Below are 11788 nucleotides of genomic sequence, written 5' to 3' on the forward strand. Positions count from 1 at the left end.
GTATATCTTGTACAAKGGAATTTTTATTTGCCCATTAGTTGTGCAGTAAGGAGCCACAGTTCCTGCAGGTCTGAGTCCTTTTGATGATGAATGATTCTGCATAACCCCAGGAACAAATTTTTAGAGTGAAATGTTTTGACCTAGCAGTAATGCATAACTGCTCTTTTAAGAGTGTAAGATATTTTTCTGCTTAAYCTTGACACAAAGTTCCTGTTATATTTACCAGAAGTCCTGACCTTAGAGTCAGGTGGAATAAGCTTTAGACTTCTTGATGCCTGTGCATCCTTAACCTTTTCCTTTATCCGGTAGCATGGCCTTGAAGCAAATCACTAATTGTGTTCATTAGAGTATGAGGTTTATAACTTTTTGATTAAACTCTCTCCATGTGGCCTTTGGTWCTGCAGTTTAAAATGTAGCTCCAAGAGATCTGTGAAATTGGAGGACTCTGTGCTAGTGACGTGCAGAGACGTTGCATTCTGTGTGCATTTGGAAGCTCTGCTGAATTGGAGGCAAAAAAAATGCTCTTGTTATTGATATTTAGATCGCTTTATAATACACCTCAGCTTTCATCCCCTGAGAAATTGTCAGTAATTGAAAGAGCCATTGTCTCATTTCAGTTATCTTCAGTAATCATTCTTATAATTATTGGAAGAGCCAAGCAGCAAAAGTCTGATTAGTAATTTCCTAATGCTACTGGGAAATAATATTTCTAGGATAATTTTCTGTACTGAGTCAATGATACAAGTCAAGATTGGTGTGAAAACAGATTAGGGATGTCTAAATAAATTTATCACTATTTTTTTTTTTGTCACATGAACATTATGGATATAATTTTTTTTCAATACAAGGAAACAYAAAATATGAAAATTCTGGACGTGAAGTCCTGATAGCTGGGTGATGCCTTTGGCTTAGTAATGGAAACATACGGAATCCATTGTTACTAGAATTAAGACAAAGTTTTCACATTTTCAGCYCTTGAAGGAATGTAATTATTATGAAAGAAATAAAGCATGATTTATTTTATACACTTATAATAGCTTTCTAATGATTTCAAGTGCATTATTTCTTTCATTACAAATAATTAAAAATACGTCAGTAGTTTTGTAAAGGAAATTCAATATACTTTTAGGTGTGGAGGTTTTGTGCCTATTAGAAATCATCTTTATAATCTATTGTATGGAATACACATAAAGACCAAGAAAATAAGTATTCAGATGAGGGAAGATTTAACACTTTAGTTTACAACACCTGCATGCAGATCTATCATATTGGACAAACTGCTTCTAATTTCACTGATTTCTTTGGTTCAGTGCATTTTAATTAAGCTTTTGACTGCTCCTTCAGTAAACCCTTCCTGCTTCAAAGAATCGATAAGCTATCCACACTTGATCTGAGCTACTGTAGAGATGCTGAATATCACATATGGGCAGCACATTTCTGCAGTCAATTATTTTTGAAAGAATTGCTTGGTTTGGCTTTCATTTTGGATATTGTGAAACACAGCAGCTGGTTCTGCAGCAGTGTTGCTGGTGGTGTTGCTCAAAGTACTGTTTTCATTTGGTTCATTCATAGGTCACTCTGGAGAAGGGAGGTTGCTTGAGTTCTGAGGGGAGCTTCATTTTAATTGTGAGACAATTGTCCAAGAGCCACAAAAGCTTCCTATGTTATCCCTGACAATATCTCAATAGAATTTATTCTAACTCTTCCCCTATGAAACAGCATGAATTGAGCTCGCTCTTCAGTCATCTGTTTATTTCAGGTTTGTTCATAAATAGTCTAATACACTTGAAAGCTTGGAGGATTGGTTCCAAACTGCTTAGTTGCCTTTCTGTTTAAATACTCTTATGCTAATATGCCTTATTAATGCTCATGGATTACATTATTGGGCATAGAAGATAATGTAATAGTGTGTTCTGTATGTTTAATAAAAAACAGATTAGAATTAAGACTGTATTGTGAGTCACTGACATGTCAGCTCTGTGCTTAATATCTTATCTAAATCCCTGTCCATGGCTGTTAATACAGTTTGCATATTTTAGTGAAGTTGAGCATAACAGTTCTGAACCACTCAGAAGAATAASAAATGCAGAACATACAAATTGTCTTTATAATTGAAAAATATAAAATTTATAATTGAAAAATTCTCGTGGATATGTGCTCCATCAGTGCTTGTTTTTCTCTGTATGTCAAATTGTTTCCTTCTAGAAACAAATTATAGATGTGTAATGAGCAGATCTCTGATGGGTATGGAGAAAAATTGATAGGAATACAAAGACAAAACAAAACAAAAAAKCTCACCCAAGAGCTTAAAATGAGATCAAAATTGTGTGTTGTTAATGCATTCTGGTAGCTGTGTCAATGTATAGGTAATTTTACTGTCCTGKTCTTGTGGGGCACCACGGGATTTTGTTTCTCTGCTCCTGTTTCCATGGCAATTAGAATTAGATTAGTTTTAGGTTCACAGTGGATAAATGAGAGYGACTAAGCTATGATGTAGTGTCTGTAAGTCAGGAACACTGAGTCTTTTTATAAAATAGCCCAAACTGTACTTAAATCATTGTGGGTTTTTTGTTGCTGTAGACTTGCTTGTATTTATCTTTCAGCACCCAGATCTTTTGCTTGTGGTCGCAGTCTAGTGGCACTTGTACCCTTTGTGTTCATACTGATATAGTCTTTAAATTAGAGTCCCTGGATTCTGGTGATTGCTGCATGTTGAGAAGTTAGTTTGCATATTTGCTGATAAATATTTATATTAACTATTTTAGAAACCCTTTAGCCCATGTATGAATTTTGCAGTATTTTGAATGTGGTGTAATGGTATGATTTTTATCAGCTATTTAGGATGACTTTTTTGGAAGGCTGTAATGTAACRAAGCCACTTTCCTGTATTTGTCCATACAATTTTCACATGTGTGTATATACATATAGAAGTATATATAAACGTTTTTCTTCTTCTGATACTTGCTAATACATTCATACCCTCACCCCAAGAGATCTTCATCCTTCCTGTTTTTCCAGGAATTGGAATGGAGAGTATATTACTGATAGATTATTCCAGTCCCTTTACAGCTAATTCCAGTGCAGCACAATTCTTTTTCCTATAGTGTGTATTTAACTTTACCAGCATTTTGCACTAATGGATTGCAGATGCTGCAGAGAGTGTTATTATAAGATGATTTCATGCTCTGGTAGTAATRTGTCATGCTTTTATAGTCTCTGAGTGTGTGATAGTTGTGACATTACTCACACAGTATTTAATACTTGCATTTTGTTAAATAATTACCTACCTTTTGCAAGGACTATGGTAGATTTCACAAAAACAGCATCCTTGAAGATATTTCAACTGTTGATTTAAACTAAGGTACAACTGGACCTAAAAACTGCTGGGGATGTTGTTTGTTGAGGTACAATTGAACTTCACACTTTCAAGAAGATTTGAGTTGAAAAAATKAATCCTTAGAGTAATGTGTGCTCCTGCAGCCCAGAGAGGGGAACCTTGGGATGTGGCTTCAGGCCCCTGTGCAAAGGGACAGTGCTGTTGTGAGCCCTGGTGGCCCCGGTGCTGGCAGTGCTGGTGTTTCCCTCTGGCAGCCCCAGTGCAGCCCTGTGGATCTGCCTCTTGGTGCTGTGCCTGTTCTGCCTTGGTGCCTGCTGGTCTGATGTGTCGTTATAAACAGCCTGTTTGGTTTCTAGGTTATCTAGATGCATTCACAAACGTATTTTTGAAAACATATACACAGATACCTGTAAACACATAAATTTAGTTATTTAGAAGAAGCCTGAAGAGGAATTTCGTCAATGAATGTGAAAAACTTGCATGTTTATTTTTATGTAACTGAACCCATTGATTAGAGAATTTCTGTTGTATTTACAAGCTGAAAAAGTGACTAACCCATAAATTGGTAAAAAAGGACCAAATGACTTCATAAATATTGGATCAGGCTGAGCAAGGAAGCAGGAATAAGAATAGAGAATAAAACTTGGAGTTTTCTATAACTCATTCTCTCTATTAGACTAGTAAAGCATTGCTAGATCCCAAGTCCAGCTGAGAAAAAAAATAGTTTTATTAAGCAGATTAAAACTTAGATGTTAGTAATTCTATATTTCTGTAATTTTTTGTACTTTGATAGTGTTTCACTGTACTTAATGTGGTTTTAATTTTTTTATATAAGTATAGTGTTTATGYAGTTCAGAAAAGAAGTTTAAAGGAGATACACTTGTATTACCTATAAGAGCTATTTTGGAATTCAAGACTTGGAAAGCAGATGATTTAAGATACATTGAGAGGCTTCATCATGTGATCTGTCCCATATTCAAAGTCAGAGTGCTCTGAATTTCTAGGTACTCACCAGACTGTGGAGGAAAAATGCTGGAAAAGACACCATCTAGGGCTAAGCCTTAGTTTGCAGTGCCTATACTAGAGAGCAATTTTACCTCCTGGTTTTGTCCTGCCTCAGGATGTGGCTGTGAAAGTAAATGCAACTTTGTCATGTATGAGCACCGCTTCCATTAATRGTAATGGAATTTTCATATGCATGTTGGGTTACTGCCTTTTTCATACTGCAGCAGTCAGCACTGATGTGCTCTGGTATTCCTCTGCCCATCAGCACTGTCATAATCAGCAGGTACATATATTTTCATATATCTGTGGAAATTCTCCTTAAGTAGTCTGGCAAACCTATGTTTTTGAATGGTTTTAGAAGCTTTCATTTATTTTGATTGTTATGTAATCAGGAGGTTCACTAAAATTCAGCAGATAGAAATTGGGTCCAAGGTAACAGATAAACGTACTTTGCAGTTCTGAAATTAAAACACATGCCAAGGTTAAGGGATTGTTAAAATCATCAAACTCCAATTTACTTTTTATTTAATAAAGAAAAAACCTGGCTACAGCATACATGTGATGTAGTGATTTTTGAAAAGCATGAGAAGCCATATAGATTGCAATGTTGAGCTATTGAATATTCTGAGTAATTATTTGAAAATCTTTTGGGCCTGTAAATTGCATACTACGTTTCAAATAATTGGTACTTTGGAATATAAACAAAGTGGGTTTCTACTCACTGTATGAAATGTTAGCATTATATTTATAAAAAACATAAGCTAAAGAGAAAACAAAACATTAAGACTGAGGGCTTTTTGGATTTGGTTGGTTGGRTTTTGGGAGGTTTTATGGAGTTTTTTTGTTTGTTCTGGTTTGTGGAGTTGTGTTTAGTTTGGTTTGTTCTTAAATTCCTGGTCATCTTCAATATCAAGATAAATCTTTAGTTCTCTWCTTTGGTATAATTGGTGTATTCTAAGTAATTGTCTGTATATGATGTTCTCTGTGTCCATTTTACCTAATTATATAGTTATGCACACTGTGGGCTAATGTATGAGAGGTGCCTTGCACTGGAAACAGCTGCATCTCAAAGCAAAATAAGTCCTTTGGGTAACCAGTTACTGACTRTTGTGGGTTAAGGTTTCTCCTTTTGTKTCCTTTCTTGAGGAATTTTTCTTTCCCATTTTGTTGCTTGGATACACTGATTGCCAGGTCATCCTAGGTGAAGACAAAAGAACCTAGCCACACCCAAAAAGTCTACCTAAGCACTTCTCTAAGCACTTCTCCTACCTGGCAGTCTATTGTTTTTTGGAGGTTTTTTTTGTTTGGTTTTTTTTGGTTTTGTTTTGTTCTTTTTTTTTTTTTTTCTTCTCTCTTTGGAGAGAGGGAAGTTCTCATTTCTCACTTGATCCACGGGCTCTGAGGCAGCCACACTGAGGTGTCCTCCAAAGACAAGGACCCACTGGGAAAGTGCTTTGCCAGCCTTCACATGGACCTGCTGCCTGCAGGGGAGAGCTCGCCTGCTGAGGAGCCCAGCATCTCCCATCTCGGTTCCTGTTTTGCTGCACTGTGATCTCCTGCCCCTGTGCCTTGCCGGGGACCCCTGAGATTCATGCTGCAGTGGTCGAGTTTTGCTACACCCGCAGGATTCTGCTCTTCTCTTTGCTCATCTGGCCATCCTGGGGTTTCTTGCTGTCCAGAGGAGCACTGAGATCAGCATTTTATGCTGTGAGTTTGCAGAGGAACTTTTCTCCATCCACCTCTGCCGGTTTTGTGTCCACCATTGGCCACGAGGGAGATCTGAGCCAGCCGGGACCCGCGCCACAGCGCCCCCTGCAGCCGCCGGGGAATCATCGCACCCGCCCTGCTCAGAGCCAACAGCGCCCCTGCCGGCTGGGACTGGAACTGCACCAAAGGGGAGGCTGTGTCTCTGTGAGGCTGTCATTGGGTTTGGGACTGGGCTGGTTGTTGCTATCGTTGTTGTTACTTGTTCCACCTTGTTATGCGTATTAGTAAAAACTGTTATTCCCTTCTACCCATATTCTTGCCTGAAAGCCCGTGATTTCAAAGCTGTAATAATTCAGAGGCAAGGGGGGGTCATATCCACCACTCCAAGGGGGGTCCCTGCCTTCATTGGCAAACACCTGCCCTTCAAACCAAGACACTGACACAGGGGACTGATGGGGTTTGGAAAATTACATGACAGCATTTTTGGGCTGACCTCTTACAATGAGAGCACTAAAGACACAGGTGGAACACTGAGCTCTTRTGTCTATTATCAGTGTAAATTTATCAACTGGCCTGACTGTGCTTGACCTTTTGCATGGTGAGCCCGTACAGTGAGTGCCACAAAGCTCTCCTTTACCAAACCAGAACACATGTACTTCTTTCATTTTACAAGGCCACTGGAAAGGTCAAACACAGTTGTAATTCAGCTGAACAAAAAAGATCAGCTCCCTTTTTTGCATCCTGTACAGTGCCACGAGTAAGTGGCAAGAGGGGTAGAGGTTTAACTCATGGAAGGGAGGTCACAGAGTGAAAGAAGGTAAAGATTTGCTGCTTATAGGTGGTGCAGTACAAGATGTTAACTCGGACCATATGACTTGGTGACTGACAAATACTGACTTATGTACGAATATTTTATGTATCAATACCTGCCCTGGTATGGAATGCAATTCCTTACTTTTCCTAAAGGGTTTTCTTTAATAACCTCACAATTTCAGCTAGCCCATTTAATTGAGAGCATGTTGCTGTCTAGCCTGCAGATAAACTAGCTAACCTTGTGATTTTACCTTCAGTGGAGTGGAGTTTCAGATTACAGGACCATCAGCCCAGAGCCAAGTTATCATGCAGTAATAATAAGCTAACATAGCTGTGTGAGCACATTTAATTAACTGCAAAGATGGAATTCTCAGGTTTTCCTTCACTTGGCCAACATCCAGAAGTATGTAGCTTCTGTTGCTGTAGGGAACGCTGCAGAATTCAAACTATGCACATTTGCATTCAGGCATTATCTGGACAGTCTTTGATATCCTTATCCTGGTCTTGGTGCATTTTTAGTGTGCATTTCTCTCTCAAGTGTTGCATTTGTACTTCACTTAGAAACTAACACTGAGGTTTTACATAAAAATCTCACTTGGAGGGGTCTCTTTATAGTGGCAAAGCTGCTTAAGAAAATATGAAAAGGTGCTTTTTCCACATGCTGTCTTTCTGAATAGGGTTTGTAACAGCTGCTGCAGCTGTGAATATGGCCAGATTGTGAAATATGTTTGAAACATGCTCAAAGTGTGAGTATGCACAAGCTAGACTCTGTGAAAGCCTAAACTGGGCACAGCACRGCACAGCTGCTCCGGATAACCAAGAGCTCTTTCTCCCACATTCGCACTGAACATCACTAGACTGGATTGTTTCCAGCCTGGGTCTCAGTACGGTGTATATTGCTTCTGTATACAGAGAATAAATAGAGGTTAGAGATAGATGCATTTTTGTTTATTGTGCTGTATTTTTTTTACACTTAGAAGATTGTAAGGAAAGCTGGATGAAGTGGGAATGGTGACTAGTTATGTTAGTTACTGTTACAACTCTTTGCATAAGGTGAGGTGAAAAACTGACACTGTGGACTCATGAAATGAATACATTGTGCGTTCTTTTTTCTCCATTTTGTCTTCTACTTTACTCTTTTTTTAAATGTTGTAGCAAAAGGGTTCCTCCGTACTCTTTTTCTCCCGTGCCAGGGTCAATATCCCTCCCCACATTGCTGCAGTTTCCCTCTCCATTTTTAACTACATGTAAAGCTTAWGGTGCCTCAGCTCTTGCATGCTATTTTAAAATACCTAAGATGAGCTTAGATGTATAAAGGTCTGAATCCTGCTTGCTTGTGGTTTGTAGTATAGGGACTAATGTTTCTGTAKGCTAAACACAAGTTTTAGTGAGTGTATGGGTCCTCTCTCAAACATAAGATCAAGTGGAGTGGTTGTTTGGGTGGATGAAGCAAACAAAAAAACCCTTTTGCTAATTTATCTGGATACCCTGGAAGATTTTGTGATTGTTCTGTCATTACCCCCCCTCTTTTTGAGCTAATTTTCAGTTGTGCTAAGAGACCACAAGAAAATTTACCCTAAAAATTTATTCTCCTTCAGCGTTGATAACATTTGGGACTGAGAGACAAGAAATGTTTTAAGACTTACTGTGATTTGATCGGAACTAAGTGAATCTGGCAGCTGGATTAAAATTAGTTTAAAAACAGCTTAGTTCTGTTTATTTTTTTATTGAGTATAAAAGGAAAGCATTGGACTTTTAGCATTTGATTTCCAGCATTCTGGAAATACACATCATGACTGTGCATTAGGCTTTATCTTATTACTTACCATGTTTTTAATGGCACTGTTATAAACCTCACGTCTCTTCAGTAACTCTTCTGTCTCTGTTACAGGTGCTGCTGTCAGGACTGATTGGTGTTGTTTCATGGAAGAGGCCCCTGTCCCTYGTGGTGAGTAACTCAATGCCTTGCATTGTCTGTGGAGATGATTTGCAGTGCTGTTACAGATCCTCATATTTAGAAACCCTTAGTACAAAAAGTGAAAGGCCTTTGAAGTTGTGTTGCATAAATCACTTGGGTGAAAATAGTGTTTTTCTTCTGTCTCACAGACTGTTGGTCTGCTTGTACCTTTGCATTTAACTCAATTTGCCTAAAAATGCACTGCAAAGCGATCTATTTAACAGGTATCTGGATGGGAAAGTGCCCATTCCAAATTAGTAGCTGTTCACCTTTGTCTGCAGAATAATTTTTAGCTGCATTATTATTTCCGTTGTGAGAGTCATATAGTTATTTAATAATGAAGAGTGATCCATTCTTTGTATGTGCATGCTATTAGAGTTTCAGTTAACCTATTAATGTAAAGCATTATCAGATGGAAATCAATCTTACTAGAAACATGTGATGACTGTGTCAATAAGGATGTGTTAGCAGGTGAACATTGCCTTAGAACATTGCCAATGTGTAACACAGTAACATAAAACATTWGTAACAGAGTACTAAAGATAGTCCCCAGAATAAAGAATAGAATGGAGAGTATGAAATTGAAAGTCTTGTACTAATAAGAATAAGCTTAATTTCAGTATTATGAACTAAAACAGTRGGCTTAGAGCTTACATTATTGGAATAAACAATATTCATGCATCAGAAATGTTATCCAGGCCTGTTGAAACCTGGCTTCTTTGATTGCTGAGCACTCACTTGGATGTTGTAAATTCAACTGGGAATTCTAATATCGATTCATTCAGTGAAATGTAAATAGGCAGTCATGGTCAGTGTAATTCAAGGAAATAAAGATAAAAGGGAGGAAACAGTAAAAGGCAACRTTAATGCTTGCAGAACAGCTCACCTTCCCACAGTCTGCTCTAGGAAATAATTTCTTTCCATGAGCTTAGTGCTCATGAGTCAGATCCTGATCTTCTTCTGTATTGGTGCTTGGTGGTGATACAATAACCAGCTGGAAGAATGGGCACAGGGATGATGTTTTCTGTGGGTGATCAAGCTGTGCAGTAGTTTTACAGTAGCTGTATGATATCCTGTTTCCCTTGCTGAATTGTCCATAMCTTTAAGCAGTTGGACCCCACGTGCACAGGGTGACTGTTGTGATTGGCAGCCAATAATGTACAACTTTACACCCTCACAGCACAGAGTGCCACCAACCTGCTGAGGAGTCATGTTTCTTGTGCTCTCTTTATACAACACATATGCCAAATACATATGGTCAATAATGACCTTTTAACCTATTTTATAACATTATAAGCAAGTAAATAATTGATTACAATACATGTCTTTTTTTGTTGCAMTGTGTTGCAAAATCTGGCTGAGAGTGATAGCTGAAAGATAGATAGATAGCTAGCTTTATTATTTGAAGCTATGAATAAAGTTATATAAAATTAAACCATACACCATCTGTGACGTTCTGAAAACTGGTGAAACTGTGATAMTATATCAAGGTGCCAGTTTTCTGCATATCTTGGCTTTGTGACTAGAACAGGTTTTATAATAACCAGTGTTTTGACTATTGCTGAGCAGTACTTGTGCTGTATCAAGGCTTTCCAGTTTTCCCACACAGCCTCACTTGCTTTGGGTTTTTCCTTCCTCTTTCCTTTGCTTATTAAACTATCTTTATCTCCACCCACAGTTGTTTTTTTCACTTAGGCTTTTCTAAATCTCTTCCAGTCCTGCTGCAAGGGGCAGTGAGTGAATGGCTGTGTGGTGCTTTCCTGCTGGCCAAGGTCAGCCCCTCATGCTACTGGATGTTCATTGCTCCACTCTGTAATCATACAGGATTTTTACACAGATTCATTGTCTTTTCTTTACAAATGTATTATTTTCTGCAGGCAGAAAGAGGAAGTTGAAGAAACATTAAATACAAATAGTTCATCAACCATTAACTCCTGGCTGTATCATAGTAGAGATGTATTATGTAGTATTGGTAAAGAAAAGAGCATGGTGTTGCACAGTTTAACACTTTGGAACCAAAGTCAAAACCGAGAGTAATTGTGTATTTATAAGCTATTAGTATGGATGCTGTTTTGTATTATACATTCAGTCAAAGATTTACAAATGTGTATGTACTAGGACATTTTACTGCAATATTAATGTGCAGAAATTTCGATGTTCTCCTGCTAAAGTGTTTTTGCAAATCTCAATTATCTGGAAAATCTTGTTGGTTTATCTAAATTTTCTTGGTCACCTCCTAGTCATCAATTGCTTATGTTGCCAAAATACTTTATATATGCAAGGAATCAGTATTTGCTATCAAACTGGTATTTATATTTACCAGAGGAAACACTCAGGCAAAGGAGATACTTAAATAACTTACACATTSATTTTGAATAATACTTTCCATATATTTCAGATGTTTCCTCATTAAGCTTTCTCTATTTTCAATTATGAATTCTCAGAGTATTGGTAGTGCTTTGGAGAAATCTCTTCAAAGTCCCTTTTTTGGAAACCAAGTGTTTGCTGTGTCACTAGCACTGCCTAATGTTAAAATGCAGTGGTRAAGTAGGAATTTGTTACCTTGTGGTTTGTGGAAGTGTCTGAAAATTGGGAGAGAGCTTGCGTAGCCCGATGCTGAATTACCTTGTAAAAAAACTTGAAACTGTGCAGTCAGATTATTTTTCTGTTACAATCTAATCTATGGTAATTGCAAATCTGTTTGTGCTAAGGAGATTAATTCAGCCTCTGAATTGAGTTGAAAGCTTCTCTGTTGCCATCTGGCATTTGGGTAACCCCAGAAAAATATTTTTACATTTCTAACTGAAAATTTTTACAATAAGCTGATAGATTTATTATTTTTTTTCAATGAAAAGAAATAAGGAGTTTCTTAATGGCTGTGAATGTCAGTGAGCACGAGGTAATACTACTTATTAATAAATGATCTTGATTACTCAGAGTAGCTATTTAAAAGCATTTACTATGAAATG

The 11788-nt window shown here is 37.7% G+C and overlaps 1 protein-coding gene across 1 annotated transcript in view; it reads left to right on the top strand.

The window, feature by feature from the left end:
- The window catches only part of LOC130576885 (protein ENTREP2-like), a gene marked incomplete at its 5' end in the record, with an annotated part of 37403 nt that extends 26689 nt beyond the window's left edge, over positions 1-10714 (top strand). The window contains 2 exons of the mRNA XM_057371858.1: positions 8754-8810; positions 10697-10714. Of these exons, the coding sequence (XP_057227841.1) occupies positions 8754-8810; positions 10697-10714 (75 nt within the window). The remainder of the gene's footprint in view (positions 1-8753; positions 8811-10696) is intronic.
- Positions 10715-11788: the final 1074 nt, after the last annotated feature.

The sequence above is a fragment of the Malurus melanocephalus genome, unplaced genomic scaffold (genome assembly GCF_030028575.1).
Source record: "Malurus melanocephalus ecotype Western Australia unplaced genomic scaffold, MMel_1.1 scaffold_160, whole genome shotgun sequence".
Lineage (NCBI taxonomy): Eukaryota > Metazoa > Chordata > Aves > Passeriformes > Maluridae > Malurus > Malurus melanocephalus.